Raw genomic sequence first — 19,648 nt, 5'->3', positions numbered from 1 at the left:
TCTGTCGCTAGAGGGCGAACGCGAGTTTATCCAACCAGAAACAAACCGTAGAAGAAGAAAAGAGCCACAACCCAGTGCAAAGATTTTAGTTTTACCTTCAAAAATACGCAACGCCAACTGGTGTTGTTGCTTTTTCAACACATGACATCAAGTCCATCTTTATGATATTCTCTCTATTAGCTTTTAAGGCGAAGCTGCCGTCAAACTGACGGGGTTTTAATTTTTAAAGAAACACAACAAGCTGCTCTGAGGACAAGGAAGCCAACTGTCAACAAAGAGACCGCAGCTGCACGTTGCTGTCTGTGTTTTGCTCAGAGTGTCGCACTTTAACCGAACTGACCGGACAGCGTTAATCAGGCCGACATGACGGGGATAACCTCTCCAGAGAAGGCGTCCGGCTCCAAGAAGAAGAGCGAGAGGAAGTCTGCCTGCAAAGAGGAGTACAGACAGCTGTCCAGCATCATGGGAGTCATGAACAACCTGAGGAAACAGGTGTGTGTATGTGAGAGGACACAAAACAAGCGTGTGCGTCTGTAAAAGGACCTTTCGTGTGCTGTATGTATGTGTCTCCACACAGCTTTGAAAACGTACGGCCCACCCTGTATTGACACTTGATAAATGTGTTTGTCTGTGTTTTGTTCAGGGCACCCTCTGTGATGTGACCCTGGTGGTTCAGGGGAAACACTTCCCTGCCCACAGAGTTGTGCTGGCAGCTGCAAGCCACTTCTTCAGCCTCATGTTCACTAGTAAGTGTGCACACACACACATGGACATTTCCACTCACAGGGACACTGTGATATCAAAAAATATATCATATTCCCAGAAGCCACACACATATTGGGTAAATACTCAGAAATAATCAGTTTTGTTTGAATGAAAATAAATTAGTATGTTCTAGACCAAAGGCTGATTTACAACAAAAGGGAAAAACTTTTTTAAAAAATTATAACCGTGGAAAATGTATTTGTAAACATCATGACCATTTTAACTAATACATTTTATGACCTTCATGATTACCCCTTAGTAATTATGCAGTGCTTTCCAAGCTCTTGCCAACCATAGCAGGAAAAATATTTCACGCTGCCACATATATTGTTGGATGTTTTCTATGAAGTCTTCCTCTCTTTTTCTTCCAGCTAGAATGATGGAGTCGATGTCCCATGAGGTGGAGCTCAGGAGCGCTGAGCCCGAGATCATTGAGCTCTTGATTGAATTTATTTACACAGCTCGGTAAGAATGTTTGGCCTAAAGTTGAGCATAGGAAATTAATCAAAACAATAATAATACATTAATTAATTATGAGAATTACAGATTAAAAGTTATATTAACAACTGTGGCCTGATGCTTCCAAGATTGGGTTCGTATCAAGAGACATATCACTTTTTTATGCCAAATGTGTTTACCACATTCACGTGTGTGCCAGAATTTCAGTGAACAGCAGTAATGTCCAATCCTTGCTGGATGCAGCCAACCAGTACCAAATTGAGCCTGTGAAGAAGATGTGTGTGGAGTTCCTCAAAGGACAGATTGATGCAACAAACTGCCTGGGTAAGAACAGAAACACAGGCACAGTTTACCCAGGTTAAATTTTATCTCACTTGTTTTCATCCTACAATTTGCAATCACTAACATTAGTTATTAAATAACAAGTGGACCTCGAGCAAATACATAACAGATGAGTGAATTAAACAGGTTCATGTGCCTGTGTACATTTAATGGCTAGGTAAGAGCATTTTATTGGTTATTTATGTATTCAAATATTTATGATTTAAATATTTAAATTACATCTTCAGTATAACATTTTGGTGTTAGGTCTTCCTATCATGTAACTCATTAGAGTAGAACACTGATCCTTGTCTTGTTCTCCTGCAGGTATTTCAGCCCTTGCAGACTGTATGGACTGTCCAGAGCTGAAAGCAGCAGCGGAGGACTTCTTCCAGCTGCACTTCACTGAAGTCTACAAATTGGATGAGTTCCTGCAACTGGACGTTACACAGCTCACATATCTACTGCATCAGGACAAACTCACTGTCCGTGCTGAGGCCCAGGTACAGAGGAAGACATTCTTTGACTATATGGTTAAATTTCTTTTGCACTGTAATTTTGTAGAAATCTACCGGAATCACCATTATACCTGAGCAGAAGAGAAGTACATACATATATATATATAGGACAAAGCTGAATTGTAGCTGAAAAGAATATATGCTGTAACAGATGTTGACACATGTTTTGTTGATGCATTTGTTTTCATAGATTTATGACGCAGCAGTGCGCTGGCTGAAGTACGACGTGTGTAACAGACAGCAGTACATGGTGGAGGTGCTGGGGTGTGTTCGCTTCCCTTTGGTCTCTAAGACCTTCCTGTCTAAGACAGTGCAGGCGGAGCCCCTCATCCAGGACAACCCACAGTGCCTGAAGATGGTCATCAGTGAGTAGGAGTGTAGTTTATTCATGTTAAGGTTCATGTCAGAGTTCTATTACTCTGGATCTTAGGTAAACTATCTATCTCATTCTCTATTATAGTAGGAAAAAGGTTAAATACCCATTATTATCTATGGTAAAATTCAGAGTTTGAGCAGGGCTCTTGCAGATGAGCCACCACCACCGAAACTCTGGTGTTAACACACCCAAATCCCCAAACCTGAATTAAGATCTGTATTTATATCAATATTAACTAAATTATCTCACAATGTAGATAATTCGTATTCATCAGAGTGAGCTCATGTTAGAATTATATCAGTGCTTAGGCCTGCTTGGTTAACATGAATGCAGCCCCCCACATGCTCACAAAACAAAAATAGTAAAACAGCTTGTGTTTTTGTCCCAGGTGGGATGCGCTACCACCTGCTGTCCCTGGAGGACCGCGAGGACCTGGGAGAGAGCAGCCGACCGAGACGGAAGAAGCACGACTACCGCATCGCTCTGTTTGGAGGCTCCCAGCCACAATCGTGCCGCTACTTCAACCCCAAGGTACCAGTTTTCACATGCGACAGATTTTATTTTGTCATTTCTTTTACCTTGTTAATTTATTCTTTTTGCACACTATATTGGTCAGACTCTTGTTCAGTGTTACAATATAGTAAACAAGCTAAAGTTTTTAAGTTCAATTTTCCACAATTTTTGAATTAGATAACACACAAACATTGTAGGATATTTTTGTAAAATTAAGTCTGTTTTAATTATAGTAGCCAGCGGTCAAGTGTCAGTCTGGCTCTCCATGCAGGACTCCAGCTGGACAGACATCCGCTGCCCCTTCGAGAAGCGCAGGGACGCCACAGCTGTCTTCTGGGACAATGTGGTCTACATCCTGGGCGGGTCACAGCTCTTCCCCATCAAGCGCATGGACTGCTACAACGTCCTGAAGGACAGCTGGTATTCCAAGCTGGGTCCACCCACACCACGTGACAGTCTGGCTGCCTGCGCTGCCCAGGGCAAGATCTACACATCTGGGGGGTCAGAAGTGGGTGAGCACAGGGAGGTGGGAGAGAGTGACTTGCTACCTGGGAATGTGGGGAGTTTGGTATGGTTTATATTTTGATACTGACTTTAATGTCTTTTTGGTTTAGTAAAGAAGACTTCTGTAAACATCTAATCACAGTGTCGTGTACTGTACGCGTGTGTCTACAGGTAGCTCAGCGTCTGACCTTTTCGAATGTTACGACACAAGGACAGAGTCGTGGCAGGTGAAAACCAGCATGCTGATGGCCCGCTGCAGCCACGGCTCAGTGGAGGCTAACGGGCTCATCTACGTCTGTGGAGGAACGGTGGGCAACAATGTGTCTGGCAGGGTCCTCAACAACTGTGAGGTCTATGACCCCAACACACAACAGTGAGTCCCACAAACACACAAAGAATGATGCACACAAGCATGCTCACAGTCCTGAGACATTTTTTTTAACATTTCATGAAAATGAATAAGAGGGAAAAGACTGTTGCATTATGGATATGTACTGGTCGTATTATTTACACCAATGTGTGTATAAACCTGTATTTCAGATTGGCAATAAAGTTTTTTAACATAACCAGTGAGTTTTGAAAGGTTTTCATTTAAGTACCAAGCTGAAATAGGTGTTATTATCTGGCAATATTGATCTGCTTACACATAAAGGGTTTAACGTGATGATGTGTGTTGTACTGCATCTGTGATTCTGATTTTACCTTTTCCCAGACTTGTCCTAATGTCTGTCTCTGTCTCCCTCTTCCTGTCCTCAGATGGAGGGAGCTGTGTGGGATGAGAGAGGCCAGGAAGAACCACGGGCTGGTGGTGGTCAACAACAGGATCTATGCTGTTGGAGGGCAGGGGGGACTAGGTAATACAACTGGTATTATTATAACCGCTACAGTGTTGAGGAATGGGTAGTACTGTAATAATACTATTGAACATAGGAGCTGTAGCACATAGTACTAGCAACAGTGTGCTAGTGGCATCTGTATGATACTGTTTTTGTGTATGTGTCTGTCTTTCGTAGGTGGACTGGACTCTGTGGAGTACTACGACATTGCCAGTAATGAGTGGCGTGCTGCCTCGCCAATGCCGTGGCGAGGTGTGACGGTTAAGTGTGCAGCAGTCGGCGACGTTATCTATGTGCTGGCAGGGTTCCAAGGTGTGGGGCGGCTGGGACACGTCCTGGAGTACCACACTGACACCGACAGGTTGGCGTATGCACTAAATATTACTAAAATAAAACAAACTCTATCACCATGAATAGACGTTGTCACCAATATGTAGGCAGTGGTGTGAAAGGCATACTGGGAATCTATAAGAATACATAATGGCTTGTTTCATTACTGAAGGTTTTGATACTTATTTTGGTCTCATGCTGACTCTAAATCAGCTTTCTTCTGTGTTCAGGTGGGTGACTTGCAGCAAGGTGCGAGCGTTTCCCGTCACCAGCTGCCTGATCTGCGTGGTCGACACATGTGGAGTCAACGAAGACGAAGACATGGACCTCATAGACTCTCAGTCACACACTGCGTCCGCCACCCCTCCATCTTCTTCAACCTCATCATCCTCATAGGACGAGAGGAGGTTTTTGTGTGTATTAAGTTGTGACGTTTGATGACAGTTGTGGCTGCCACTGCATGGAGGCCTCCAATAGAATATGGAGGAGATGGTTTACATGATGCCTCATGTAAACCAGACCTGGCTCTTCAGGAAGAGTCACCCAAGTCTAGACAGCTCATGCAAGTGTGAATATGCATATTCACGTGTATATGTAGGTAGTTATGTTAACTATGTCGAGTGGCCAAATTTATCTTTAACTTTTATCTGTACCTGAAATGCAGGACCTAATGTTAAAGTTCCGGTTGGACAGTATCCACAAATTTATGTTTTAGGGGACAAGGAGACTTTTAATGAGAGAGGTTTGTCTCAGGTTGGATACACAGATTGGTTTACCAAAAAAGGAGACAACTGATGAATACAGTCAGAGAATTGAGAATTTAAGTTCTTCACATTTTAAAGACGTTTGTAATTTTGTTTTTTTAGCTTGTGAGTTACGTACTGTTTGAGAGTGTAGATATACTGCATTTATGAATCGATGGGTCTTGGTTGTGTTGTGTTGTGTGCGTGTGTGTGTATATATATATATTTAATGATAGTGCTTCTGTAATGCATTGTAACTTAAAACTGACTTTACAAAGAAGGAATAACTGCTTTATTCTCAGCTGTATATGGTTACAAGTAAACACTAGTTTAATGTGATAATTTAAAAAACATGCATCTGAGTTTGAGTTATCTTTTTTTTATATAGAAAGACAAATAAACAACTAAAGATCACTACATTCATAAGTATTAAGGCATCTGTGATTAAAAAGACATCAAATTCCATATGTTGCTCTTTAACATTAGCTGCCATACAACCTTCTAGTCAACAATGATGAAATAAGACCTCTCTATGTTAACTTAAAATCTTGCGTTGACATAAGTGACTAAAACTGTCAGTTTGGAAACAATTGCATGAATTACAGTGACATTACTTTGATAAAAGCTCTCATACATCTGATAATAATGCGGCAAGAGTGTGCTTTGGAAAAAATACTCGACGTTCTGATAACATATGTCTTGACATTGCATGATTTGAGATGGCAGCAGAAGTTTGAACATAAAAAGAAGGCAGACGTCACTGAGGGAGGTTAAATTAGTGCAAATCAGTTATAAAGGTTGAAGCACAATGGTAAACATGAAGACGTGTTATTCTTTACTTGAAAATGACTGTAACATTCCCTGAGCATGATTTATAAACCACTGGAATGTCCTCCCTCGTTTGGCCCCTAGCAAGTGTTTTATATCGATCTGTTCATTTTTCTCTGCCTCCTCACCAATCATCATCAGACTCTTCCTCGCTCATCAGGAGAGCGAACTTGTTGTTCACCTCCTCGGTCCCCAGCCCCCCTCCCCGCGCTCCTCTTCCGCCTCTCCTTCTCCCTCTCCTTCCGCGGCCTCTGCCTCTCTTCCCCCTCCCTTCTGCTGAAGAGGAGGGATGAGCTTTGGAGCTGCACTTCCTCACAGCATCCAGAAGGGAGAAGTAGAGTTGTGTAGACAAGGAGCCCCCAGCCAGGAGGGATTCAGCAGATCGGCCCCCTTTTAGATACCCGAGGAGGCCGTGTACCAAGGTACCGCTGAATAACCTGAGACACACACAGTGAGGGAAAAGGAGACCACCAAATTATAAGAAAACAGTTTTTCGCCTGGTGGTATCTGTAGTTATTCAGTAGGAAACTGAATGTATTTTGGACTGTTAGATTTTTGGACATTTATCACTACTTTCTAACATTTTATAATTTTATAGACAAAACTGACAAAAAAAACGATGAAATAAGACCTCTCTATGTTAATTCTAATTCTCTTAAGTAAGTGGAAAATGCAGTAAATGCACAGTAGTGTGCTATCTGTTTTATGTCCTTGTGTCCTACCATGACAAGCGGGGTTCAGGCAGCGGCAGCAGCAACAGGTGATTGAGACATAGTGCACTCCAGAGACAGGCCTGCCACTGGCTGAAACTGTGAGCTGCTCCAACATCCAAGCCCCGTCTCTCTCCTGGTCTTGTGCGTTGTCGGTCCAGCCCTGCCAACACAGTGCGCTCTGCAGCCCAGTTTAGCTGTGGGACTAGGATAATGCACAGGTTTTAGATCATTAGAGGCAGATCACTGCTTGTCTTGTCGTTGAGGTACATTTTAGTCTTTGTAACCTTGTGGAATAAAATGACAGATACCAGCAGATTGGTGATGAGCAGCTCCAGGCTGGTTGTTCCAGGACAGTTCTCCATAAACCATTCCCAGCACCAAAGCCTGGAGCTGGGGCTGTGAGGGTGTTGGTGTGACCTCTCGCAGCCAGAAGCCTGACACTGCTACAGCGAGCCTCAGGTGGAGAGGAACAGCAGCTAGGGCAGACTCCTTCACCCCTAAAACTTCTAACAGGACACCAAGACGGACCGCCACAGGAGCCTGTATTAAATCAAGGGACAACACTGGAAAATATAACCATATCATGAGGAGAATTTCTTTTTTTTTTTTTTTTATGTATAAACCCTAACAGAAAAAATAAAAACTATGGTTAATATAAGAGAAAACATTTTTAATGTCATGATTACCTGGTCAAGTATATCCAGACATATAGGGGCTCTGGGTGGATGTGTCTCCACTTGTATTTTCTTCAAATTCAGGTCCAGACGGTCGTACTCCTCCACACAAATGGGGGCACTGGCGCCCTGAGCCTTCATTGTAGCTCCACCAGCTGCTTGTTCAACACTAAATCCTACATTTACATCCTGCTGTGCAGGTAAAATGATGCCCTGACCCCTACCTCCACCGCTGTGACCACCTCCCCGTCCTCTTCCCCCTCGCCCTCTCCCACCTCTCATACCCTGGCTGATGTTTTCTTGTACCCTCATATCTTGTGCTTGGACAGCACCTCCACGTCCCTTCAACAGCTGCACACTGCCAACCCTACCCTGAGGCACATTATCCTGGCCTCTCTGCTGTAATATCCCATATATAGCCTGACGTATAGTTCTTGCACTACAGTGGCTGCTGGGTAGTTTGCTGTTCTCCACCTGTGGGATGAGCAGGACCCTACGCATCACCAGAACATCCAGCACCAAAGGAGCCAGCTGCCCCTGTTCTGCAGCCCGTGAAAGGCAGTCTGGTAATTGTGCAAGCCCAGAGCTCCACCCTCCTGGACCTGCTTTACCTCCAGAGAACCAGCGGGCCAGAGAGCTTTGAGGGGTGATGTGGTACTCCTGCATACCAGCCCACAGCTGTGAACTGAGCCCACTTCTCTGTCCTCTCTTGCCCCTACCAACGTCCTCCCCCATTAGCCTGCTCACCTCCTCCAGGGCTTCCGCCGGGCTCGAAAAAGAGGACAGCCAGACGAGGAGGCCCTCGATGCGAGAGCTGGGTGCTCGACCTTTACCCCTACCACCACCTCTCCCTAAAGCGTTCACATCTAACAGAGCAAGGAGGGTTTCAGCGTCTTTTGGAGCACCATAATCATTACCGGTCAGGACGGCACACAAGGGTAGCAACTCCCTGTTCATGCCCCCAAACCAGCGACAGAGGCTGTTAGTGGTGTAGCACCGAGCCGAGATGTAGCGCTGAGAGGCTTTACCGTTTAGGTTGGTCCACTGGAAATAACTGAATGGCAGGTATCCACCTAAGAAAGATGAGTCACAGAAGACAAAAACAATATGTAACAACTACAAAATCAAGATAACTAAAATCCAACCTATTCATAACAATGGGCTATTTGGATACAGTCAAAAGAACCGTGGCACTACCCTCACCTGGCAGGTCAAAGATATAAAAGTCACTGTCATTGGTCAGAACTGGGCAGTTCCACTGGTGAGCCAAACATGCAATCTCCCAGTCAGCCTCAGCTGGACATTGGACCAGTGGGACTTTTCTCTGGATGAGGACCTGAACGAAGACATCCCTTGTGAGGATGGGGAGAACAGAGCCATTACGGCCATGAGCAATATTGTCTGACTCCCTTATCTTGGACTGCAGGCGCTGCCGCAGAGTGGGAAACTTCTTGTCGCTAGGGTCCATCCCTTATAATCATAAAAAGGACAGAAATTATACATTTGTAGGTGTGTTACAACTGCAGACAAACTTGGACATGGTGCATGTTCAAGTTAACAACTAAACAAGTTAAAATTAACTAACTAAAAAAAGGGGGGAAAAGCTTAATGTTAAGAAAATGTTTTTGGTTTTTTGTGGTTTAGTTTTAGTTCTGTTTATTTGCAGAAGTTACAATTACACAAATTACATTAAGAAATTATTTTTGTAGCAAAGGGGTGAAAAAAGCCTAATAGGACTTATTGATCACTTCTACCTACATAATAATTGTTGTAGTCAGAAATCTGTGTTATTAGAGAGAAAAACAAGCTAATAAAACATACAGTATTTTTTTTTAAATATGCTCTGTAAGACTTGAGGGGAGATATAAATCAGGATCTTGTATATTAAAAAAACACTTTGAAGTGAGTCTCAGTCTAAGAAGTTTTGTTTCCTAAGATGAAGGGCTTTGATTGGGCTGTCATTCTACAACAACCTTACCTCCATCCAGTACCACATACGGTTGGATGTTGCAGGCTGCCAACGCAGCGAGGAACTGGATGAGCAGACGAGCAAAAGCATCATAGTCCCCTCCATGCTGCTGGTCCAAACCGAGGTTAAAGTAAAGACGGAAATACAGGCTGCAGCCGTCAATAACCAGGCGACTGTCCCTGAACTTCACATCTTGGAGGAAATGTCTGTTCCCCTCCACATAGGTAGTCAGACCCTGGACACCCATGGGATCGCAGGGCCTAGGAAAGCAGGGAACGATAAGATAAATTAGTTCTTGTTACTTACACGGGAGCTTGTGTTTCAGTGCCTCGCAGACTAGTTGTTCCTGTCTGGTTAGACTGAGGGTGTGTGGGTCTGTGGTTTTGCAGATACCCAATTATAGAGTGCGACGGAAAAGAAATGCCAGTTATAACTAACTCTCCGCCTCAGCTGGACAGGAGTTTGTTTTTCCAAAAAGACACTGCGTCTCTTAGGAAATTATGACACAACGGACACACTGCCACAAAGCAATTCATATAAACTCTAGGCAACCGATAAGTACTTTTTGAAATAAATTTTCGATAAGCAGTTCTGAATTAGAGCATTAAAATATATGAGCTGCTTCATACTAACCAGTGTAACCTTATTTGAGTTGCTCACATGTCTTGCGCAGTTACTTCCTTGTAATGTAGGAAGTAAAATTGCTAGCTTGCAACAAATGAATGCATTATGTTGTGCATAAAACATTTTATACATATGCTACTGAATTTTTAAAAAACACACAACTAAAATTAAATAATACTTAAAGAAGAAAAACAGAATTTAAAATGCATATACCCGATTGCGACAATAGCACTGCATCTCGCGAGAGAAAGCGAGAACGCAACAGCTAGCGAGACCGCTAGCCAGTTTTGTTCTCTCGTTAGAAATTAATCTCGTTTTATTATGGCCACAATGTCCGGAGGAACGAACCTCGGGATTCCCGGGACGAGCCAGACCAGCTCCGTGTCGGCTGCGCATCGGAAAAAAGACAGCAGTCCTTCCGCGAGGTTCTGGGAGAGTCCGGATACTTTAGCCCAGCTGGAGGTGGTGCGACAGTGGATCGGGAAGCACTACAAAAAGGTAGTTAGCTATGGGAAACGTTAGCTAGCAAGCTAGCCGCCCCCTGCTAGCGGGCTCACGTTGTAAACAAACGTCTCGTGTTGGATAACGTTACCTTTTCTCTGACCAGCAACATTTGTGTGATGCAGCTCAATAATATTGCGCCTATTTGAAATAAACATGCAAAGGGTGAATTGCAAGTTCTAGAGGTTCATCAGCCCAAACAGCTGCTAAATTGGTGTGACTGGCAGTAAATGCAGGAAGACAGCGTTAACGCTATAGATTATATCTGTTGATATTCGTGTAAAGCGCGGCGATCAAAAAGCCTCCCTTTTCAAATCCCTTTCAAAATGCGTGTGTGTTTGTGTCTGTCAGTATGTGTTGGTGGATGCTCCATCGTGCCAGGCCCTGGCTGCGGTCACCTTACAGCTGCTCCAGTTTCAGGAGGATGCCTTTGGCCGACAAGCTACCAGTCCCGCTCTCACCAAACTGCCTGTAAGTGTGTCTCTCACGTCTGTCACTTTGTTACACTTTACTCTAGAATTGTAGATCATAGCACCACGTCCTTTAGTTGTTCGCAGGCTCCAGAGTGTTCAGCTTTCATGATGTATGTTGCTCTAGTGTTTTAGTCTTGAGTTCCTCAGTCTTGACAGTTAAGATTGCGGAAGGTTTATTTCCATGGTACTCATTACAAGGGAGGAAGGATAAGATGACAAGATGACATCTTAAAATCTGATTCAATGGGTAAAAAATCATGCAAAACAAAAGAAAAATCATTATCTTTTCTGTATAGGCACAGTGCTTCCTGGATTTACGACCAGGGGGTGGACTCTGCCACATTCTTGGCACTGCCTACAAGTTCAAGGCTGAGCAAGGCTGGTGGGTATCGAGCCTCGTGTGCCATCGTCATTTCACAGTGGTATCCCTCACAAACCCACTCTGCTTTTGTTTGATTCCTTCTTACTCTGTCCATAATATCACTTTGTCCCTCTCCCTACCTTCACAGGCGAAGGTTTGACTTGCAGAATCCATCAAGAACTGAGAGGAATGTGGAGATGTTTGGTACAATTGAAGGGGCACTGATCCAGGTGACAAATACACACATTTACTCAGACACTAGCCCACCAAAGACACACCACTGATGAACTCAGACCCCTGTTTTATGTGTGTGCAGAACAACTGTATGTCACAGCCTGTGGTATATCTGGACCCCACGCTCGATCAGGAGTTGGCAAGCAGACTGACCGGTATCATCACCAAGCACCAGGTAAAGTGCTGCAGAAGAGATTCAGGGATAAGCTGGTAGACCCAATAAAGAGGGAAAATTTATGCTAGAATTACAGATTAAAAGTATATTAAGGCTGATCTGGCCAATTAAAACTAGTGTAGCTCTGGTGATGTAGTTCCTTCTTAGTGCTACTGGGTCATAGTTTGTCCTTGCACAGGGTACACTCACTGAGGACCGAACACTCGCCAGTCACCACATCTACCCTTCACCTGCTTCTACAGAAGAAGGTCAGTTAAAGTTTGTGCATGCACATTATGTGAATTAGGTATCGTTGTAAATGCCTAGGGCTAATTTAAATTTTATACATTTTTTTCCCACACATCTATTTTTAGATGAATGGATGCGTCCTGTCATGCGAAAAGACAAGCATGTCTTGGTACACTGGGGCATGCATCCTGACAGGTAATGCACAAGCACACACATTCATACACATAGGTGTCCACACATGAGCAGAATACTTACCCATTATGTGTCTTGTCTATTTTTTTAACAGTTATGACAGCTGGCTGTCCTCAAGTGATGTTGAAGGAGAGGTTGAAGAGCCACCACCTCCAGAGAGACCCTGGAGGGTGAGCATGCATACATATGCTTACAACTCCACACCACACTGAAAGCAATGTTCAAAAACTTTTTTGCTCACCAGCCAGTTTGGGGGCTGTTTGCTCCTTAGCACTTTGATTCTGCTCACAGTTAGAGAGAGAATGACAGATGAGGATAAGATACACCAGCACACGCTACTCTACACCTGAATTCCTTCTTTAATATTTATGTGGGGGTTCCAGGTCCATGCTGGTTGGGTTCTGGACACAGATGCTTTCAATGAATGGATGAACGAGGAAGACTATTGTGTGGATGAGAGGAGCGTACCAGTAATCCTCCGCCAGCGTATTCACCTCCGAGATGACCAGGTTTGTGTGAAGCTGCAGGCACAGGAGGTCTAGGGCGCTTGTGAAAGGATAATATTCTCTGTTAATAATACTCAGTGAAATACTGGATAATTCATTCAACTACAGAAAGCAAGTGTGATCATTGATACTGTAATTTCCTTCCAAATGTGAAGGTTCTTGATCCACTTACATTCTTGTTTATTTATTTATTCTTTTTCTCCATCTACACTCTATCCTCACTTTTAGGACCAAAAGTCCACCCCAACCAAAAAGAGAAGACGGTCCCCCTCGCCTCCATCCTCTGAAGGCAGGAAGAAAGGAAAGAAGGGGTAAAAAAACAACTGTTTCATCCAAACAGGAAAGTGTACTTTTGGCATTTCGGTGCAAGGTTTCAGAACCTATTGTTTTGTGTGTATAGAAGAAGGCGTGGGCAACAAGAAGAAGAGCCAGAAGAGGACCTGACCAAAGACATGGAGGATCCAACCCCTGTTCCTAACATGGAGGAGGTCATACTACCCAAGAATGGTAAAACAAGACAGCGACCATAACGCAATAAACATTTTTTGTATGAGTGATGTTTCTCATAAAGGTGTTCAGATACATTGCATGTCTTCTCTAAGTTGTTTTTAAATTTGCACCCTGTCTGTGCAGTCAACCTGAAGAAAGACAGTGAGAATACTCCTGTCAAAGGAGGCACCATGGCTGACCTGGGTAAGCTTGCATGTGTTATGGTAAATGTTTCCAAAGGAACCTAGAATGTTTAAATGTTCTCAGTGTAAAACATTTTCAAAACAATTTTATTACGCACTTGATCTCTTGTTTGTGTGGATGCCCCTTGATTTTTTTTTAATCATCCCTTCACTGTTTTTCTTCCAGATGAACAGGAGGATGATTTTCCTGGAAGGGTAAATACATAATTTTTGTCCATTATTGTTTCTAATCGCGGGAGGCTTTGGGGAGTCTGTACTGATTTAGTACTTTTTGTGTCAGCAAAGTAAAAGTGTTGAATTTACGGTGTGTGTGTGTGTGTGTCTACAGGAGGATGAAGAGGGAAGAGGCGAGATGCCGCGCTTATCAGAGGGAGAGGACAACATCACAGAACAAACCCATCACATTATAATACCAAGCTACACCTCTTGGTTCAATTACAACAGGTAAACAAACACATACAGATACCCTTTTACTGACAATGGTATGTACTCTAATCTTTCACAAACACGTATAACATTAGATTACAGCCTAACCCAAAAAACTTTTCCATCCATGTCTTCCAGCACTCACTTGATAGAGAAACGTGCATTGCCTGAATTCTTTAATGGAAAGAACAAGTCCAAATCTCCAGAAATGTGAGTACTGCTGACATTCAGACATCACCAATAACTTAGATGATGGAGAATGGCCCACCGACACTATGATCATCCCTCTACATTGCAGTTACCTGGCATACCGCAACTTCATGATCGACACATACCGGCTCAACCCCCAGGAATACCTCAGTTCAACGTCCTGCAGGCGCAACCTCACAGGAGACGTCTGTGCTGTCATGAGGTATAACTCAGAGTGTGGGTGTTTGCTACGTCTGCTGCATCTGCTAAATTAGGTGTAGCATGTGGGCGTTCAGCTATGTAAATGTGTTAACAGATTAAATCTGTTTAGGATGGGAAGGAGCATACAGTATGTGTTGTAATTAATGAGCCTGCAGTTTAAAGGCAGCTTTTATTTTTAATTACAACGTGACAGCTGAGGATTTGTCATTGTATTTATATTTTGTTTTCTGTGGAGGCAGTTTTCCAGCTGCAGTATAGTAAAATGAATAGAAAGAGAAAATGATCCATGTGTCCAGGGTTCATGCCTTTTTGGAGCAGTGGGGTTTGATTAACTACCAAGTGGATGCAGAGAGCAGACCCCTGCCCATGGGACCCCCACCCACCCCTCATTTCAACGTACTGGCTGACACTCCGTCCGGGCTAGCCCCCCTACAACACAAACCCCTGCAGGTAACACACACATATACTGTGTACATACACATACTCTGCGTGCATAGCACATGACAAGAGCTTGACACAGATGGATATGAAATGCCTTCGGATGAACTCTGGTGCTCGCTCTCGCTGTTGCAGGTGTCCGCCTCGCAGCACATGTTGTATTTCCCAGAAAAAAGCAGAGAGAAGCCTTCAGACTGCCAGAACTTCGGTCTGCGCACCGACATCTACGCCAAGAAACACCCTAAGGTCTCACACAATTCAGTACAAGAATACTGGAAATGACATTTTAGCTTGCATTTCTTTCACATTCTTGTACTGTCTGGTAGAATAGATTTGTTTTTTCCATTTTTATATATTATAAATTCCCATTTTCTGAAATTTCTTAAGGAAGTATTATTGTTATTAATAAATTATGCTTATCCCACCTGTCTTAGACTAAAGGAGCGAGTGCAGGAAGGGAATGGACAGAGCAAGAGACACTCTTGCTGTTAGAGGTACAGTCACTTGTGTTTTTGTTTTTTTTATCATAAATCTTACACTTGACTTCCCCTAAAAGGGAAAACGTTAATTTTCGATTTATGGGAATCTTTTATGTAGGCCCTGAAGTTTTGCAAACGTGTTCTCAGCCTTCCCTGTTCCTCTGTCTTTCTTCTTTACGTGTCTCTCTCAGGCCTTAGAGGTTTACAGAGACGACTGGAATAAAGTGTCTGAGCATGTTGGCTCCAGAACACAGGATGAGTGTATTCTCCACTTCCTCCGACTGCCGATAGAAGACCCTTATCTAGAAGACTCCTCTGCCTCTCTGGGTCCCCTGGCGTACCAGCCCGTGCCTTTCAGCCAATCGGAGAACCCCGTAATGAGCACCGTGGCCTTCCTTGCATCCGTGGTGGACCCGCGGGTGGCATCGGCTGCAGCTAAGGCCGCGCTGGGTGAGCGGAGAGAGAGAGAAAGGAGTGATAATTTGTGTGAGGTCTAGGTTGTGGTATAGTTCTGAGATAGTACATTGTATGTGTGTTCTGATTCTACATCTTTGTCTTCAGAGGAGTTTTCCCAAGTGCAGGAGGACTCCTTGGATAAGGTCTCTGAAACATCCAACCAGCCCGAAAAAACAGGTAAGATTTAAATACATATACACTTAATCCCACTGAGTTGAATCTTCTTCTGCCAACAGTCTCTAAAGCATCTTTTCATTTGTCTTCCCCTGTCCTTTTAGAATCAATGGATGTGGAAAAAATGGAGACAAACTCTGCCTCCCATCAGGTAATGCAACAGTAAGAGCTTGGAGAGAGTTTTATTGTATCTGCTGGTGAGTTTCATAGCTTAAGGCTGCATGTATGTGTTTAATTGGATCTGTTTCAGGTCCCTGGAAGGGGGGATGGGCTCAAGGTGGAATCCACTGGGGCAAAAGTGGAGGGAGATCGAGTCAAAAGGGAAAATGCGGAAAATATACTTGCAGAGGACAGAGATGGTTTGTGAATATGTACAGTATGTATCTATGTGTACTGCATGCATGTATGATGGGCTATATTAATGAAAATCACCCTGTAATACAGGAAGGGGGGATGACGATGAGAGCGCAGGGCGGCGAGAGGGAGACGGGGACGAGGGGAGGAGAGGGATGGAGCTGGAGCTTGTGGAGGGCAGCGTTGCCACGGCAGCAGCAGCAGCTCTGGCCTCAGCTGCCACAAAGGCCAAGGTAAAGCCCACCCTTCCACCTCAGAACTGACCAATCACAGGAGCAATGGTTGTCATTTTAAATAGAGGCAATTTTTTTTCCCCAATTGTGTCAATGGTCTCCTAGCAACCAAAACAGGCACCATCTTGGAGAACACTTCAGGACCTGGCTTTGCACATGTAATTGACATGAAATATATGCAGGATTTACAGTATTTCTGATGGATTGCAGACTGAGATCATGTAATTTTAAGGGCAGATTCATCAGTGGTTCATGTTCAGTTCCCAGCCGTAAAAACAAAAAAGGAAAAATGTTATATGTTGCAACAGAAGAGAGATAATTCAGATATACAATTATGTTCCTTTAGTAGTTTTTCTTTATTTTGCTTGCCGAGTGTGAGTTGAGAGGAATGATACCACCCTCATGTCTGTATGTTTAATATCAAGCTACAGACAGCAGCCGGTTAGCTGGTGAGCTACTGTGATTAAACATAGTTCTATCAATAACATAAACCTGCAACACTGTGATTACTTAAAATGTTTTCTGCAGAGATGTATGGTTAGATCGATTATTGTCCAACCCCTTATTAGCAGATGATGGATTTGTTTTTTGTTTTTTTTTTCAAGTCAGTCTGTTCATTTATTTTCTCTCTCCTCTCTCCCTGCCACGCTCTGACACACCCAATTTATTCTACCCTCCTCTCACCTCGTATCATTTCTGTCCTTCCTCAGTGTTTTTCTTCTTTATCTTAACTCTGCTCCTTTTTTTCATTTCCTTCTTTCTTACCAGTTTCACGAGCACTTGCCACCCAGTCCCTTGCTCATTTAAGTTTCCTTTGCCTTCTAAATTCATCCTCTCCTAACTGTCCTCGTCTTTTTCTTCCCATGTTCGCAGCACTTGGCGGCAGTAGAAGAGAGGAAGATCAAGTCCCTGGTGGCTCTGCTGGTTGAGACTCAGATGAAGAAGCTGGAAATCAAGCTGAGACACTTTGAGGAGCTGGAGACCATCATGGACCGCGAGAAAGAGGCTGTGAGTGAATATAATATCTGCAACAGGCAAAAACTAAGACGATGAAACGTGGCATCACTTTATGATCTAAGCCCCTTTCTGATGTTTTTGCTCATCAATGTCCCTCTGAGCTGAAAATCCTGAAAAGAAAAATGTCTCTTTTTACATCTGCAGCTGGAGCAACAGCGGCAGCAGCTTTTATCAGAGAGACAGACTTTCCACACGGAGCAGCTAAAACAGGCAGAGATGAAGGTCCGCCAGCAGAGGGAGCAGCAGGGGCAGCCAGGATACACAATGCAGCATTCAGGTCAGGCCACACAAACACATGCACACACTGAAAATCACCACCTTTTAAGAAATGACACACCCACAATTCTGGTTAACCCTTTTAGGACACAACAAAACTGCAGACACATTTTCACACAGTAAAATACATCTGGTCTCACTCAGCCCTTCATTTCTCATGTGTTAAATTGTTGTGCGATCCTGCTCTCAACACTTTAGTCCCCCCTCCTTCTTCAGGCCAGCCCATGCCCAATCGGATGATGCCCAGCGGAGGCAATACCCAGCCGATGGCCCCCCGACTCCCTGGAGCTCCCAATGGCATGTGTGAGTATTCTTTACTGTTGTCATATGTTTCTGATGCTGTTACTACTTTGGTGTGATTCTATGGGCGTGATGACATTAACTTCTTCCTCAGACCCGTCCTCACAGCCTGATGGGATTGCACCAGCTCAGCCCGGTCCTCCAGCCTCCACCCACAGCTGAAATAACCAGAAAACAAGACACCCGCGCACACACACACCAGTCCTTTTTTCAACCAGTATAACACGCTCATAGAAATGTAACACTGGCGTAAATGTTCAGGAACAACTGCTTAAAATTGAAGTCTGTAACTCCTCAGTTGTCACAAGTTTATAAATATTGAAATATTTGTTCTCTGATGGCAGAGTTGAGAAATCTGCAGATTGAACTCAACTCAATAAAGCTGTTTTATATGAAACTTTTCTCTTATTGTCTGTCCCAGTCCAACTGGTTCCTTGTAGGTGTGTGTGTGATAATGTAAGTGTTGAAATCTGACCCCATCACATGATGTTCCAAGAAGAAATGGAGGGCAGGAGTTGTGGAAGTCATGGCAGTCATTAAACGATTAAATATCTTCACCTACAAAGAGGTGTAACTGTAACTGAATGTTGTATTCAGATCAGCCTGATCTAACTCAAACTGTCCTTTAGAAAAACAGTGACACAGAAATGTCATCTCTAACCACCAACTCTCAAGTTTGCATTTAGGCTAAACTAATACCGTAGTTTAAAATCATTTGTTCAGTATGTTAAATATACAACCAACAGTAAGGAATCTACAAAGTATTATTTAGCATAAAAGTTGTCAAAACAAAAATGTACTTTCAAACCACAGGTTGTATGAAGTTTTTGTTTTTATTGCAGAGAAATCATTCCATTGATCCACTGACACTTTTTAAGTTCATTGGAGAAGAATGAACTTGTTGATCAGGAGTCACAGGAAAATCTTTCCTAGTTTGTCCAGGAAAGAGTCCTGAGTTTCTTCATTTCTTAAAAAACAAAAAAAACGTGAAACTGAAACCGATATTGTGGAAGTGTTTAGCTTTAACATTTAAATATAGGACAATTTATTCATTTCCCAAATAAAAGAAGCTTTTTGAGAAATTGTTGAATCACTCACCAAGGCCGAGCCCCACTACCACAACTGCTGCTATAGTCACCAAATCAACGGTGGATATGAACAAATTGTCCAGTGACACTTGAAAGGTGTTCTTGTCTGATGTCCAAGTAAATGACAACTTTTCCCTAAAAAAGAAGTGAGAACAGACTGTAAATGGGAAACAGACTGCATCTATATTCACTCAATGCAGCATGACAGGGCTGCATTTTATTTATGCTATAACAGTTGGTACAGACATGTTTCCCTCACTGTGAATTGTATTGACTTTTGGTAATCCTCTGACTTTTCATTAGCGCCATCATCAGGTCACATTTTTAATTTCTACTTTACAAATACATGCAAAACTGATGACATTCACATCATCCTCGACTTTACTTTTTCTATTGTGCTAATTTGCAGTTCTTAGCATGTTAACACAATGAGCCAAGAGAGAAAACACGGAAGTGCGTGT

The 19,648-nt window shown here is 43.3% G+C and overlaps 3 protein-coding genes across 5 annotated transcripts; 2 read left to right on the top strand and 1 right to left on the bottom strand.

Moving 5' to 3' along the window:
• Positions 1–59: 59 nt before the first annotated feature.
• Positions 60–5,596, top strand: klhl7 (kelch-like family member 7). Its single transcript, XM_041052844.1, has 12 exons — positions 60–492; positions 644–746; positions 1,137–1,230; positions 1,424–1,548; positions 1,873–2,048; positions 2,254–2,428; positions 2,828–2,970; positions 3,224–3,464; positions 3,628–3,829; positions 4,213–4,310; positions 4,470–4,653; positions 4,853–5,596. Exons 1-12 carry the CDS (start codon positions 364–366, stop codon positions 5,016–5,018), a joined length of 1,836 nt encoding a protein of 611 aa, XP_040908778.1. The 5' UTR covers positions 60–363; the 3' UTR covers positions 5,019–5,596.
• A 44-nt stretch (positions 5,597–5,640) lies between these two features.
• aste1b (asteroid homolog 1b) lies at positions 5,641–10,640 on the bottom strand. Of its 2 annotated transcripts, none has more exons than XM_041052842.1 (7): positions 10,522–10,640; positions 9,559–9,809; positions 8,784–9,050; positions 7,593–8,653; positions 7,215–7,446; positions 6,916–7,108; positions 5,641–6,630 (listed from the first exon to the last, which is right to left on the bottom strand). In XM_041052842.1, exons 2-7 carry the CDS (start codon positions 9,794–9,796, stop codon positions 6,318–6,320), a joined length of 2,304 nt encoding a protein of 767 aa, XP_040908776.1. In that variant the 5' UTR covers positions 9,797–9,809; positions 10,522–10,640; the 3' UTR covers positions 5,641–6,317. The 2 variants fall into 2 exon arrangements, with proteins under 2 accessions (XP_040908776.1, XP_040908777.1); XM_041052843.1 differs by lacking the exon at positions 10,522–10,640 and adding an exon at positions 10,183–10,285.
• smarcc1b (SWI/SNF related, matrix associated, actin dependent regulator of chromatin, subfamily c, member 1b) lies at positions 10,432–18,516 on the top strand. Of its 2 annotated transcripts, none has more exons than XM_041052840.1 (28): positions 10,432–10,671; positions 11,026–11,145; positions 11,444–11,529; positions 11,657–11,738; positions 11,825–11,917; positions 12,096–12,165; positions 12,271–12,340; positions 12,432–12,507; positions 12,721–12,846; positions 13,072–13,154; positions 13,244–13,350; positions 13,477–13,536; positions 13,702–13,730; positions 13,864–13,979; positions 14,100–14,171; positions 14,260–14,373; positions 14,669–14,822; positions 14,946–15,056; positions 15,245–15,304; positions 15,481–15,739; positions 15,851–15,922; positions 16,024–16,070; positions 16,170–16,278; positions 16,364–16,506; positions 17,380–17,514; positions 17,668–17,800; positions 17,998–18,102; positions 18,194–18,516. In XM_041052840.1, the coding sequence occupies exons 1-28, from the start codon at positions 10,495–10,497 to the stop codon at positions 18,259–18,261; spliced, it is 2,877 nt and encodes a 958-aa protein (XP_040908774.1). In that variant the 5' UTR covers positions 10,432–10,494; the 3' UTR covers positions 18,262–18,516. The 2 variants fall into 2 exon arrangements, with proteins under 2 accessions (XP_040908774.1, XP_040908775.1); XM_041052841.1 differs by having other exon boundaries at positions 18,016–18,102; positions 18,194–18,515.
• Positions 18,517–19,648: the final 1,132 nt, after the last annotated feature.

This window comes from Toxotes jaculatrix, chromosome 13 (assembly GCF_017976425.1).
Source record: "Toxotes jaculatrix isolate fToxJac2 chromosome 13, fToxJac2.pri, whole genome shotgun sequence".
NCBI classification, from domain to species: domain Eukaryota; kingdom Metazoa; phylum Chordata; class Actinopteri; family Toxotidae; genus Toxotes; species Toxotes jaculatrix.
Note: the sequence above shows the minus strand (reverse complement) of the source record. Positions and strands in the feature narration are given on the sequence as shown.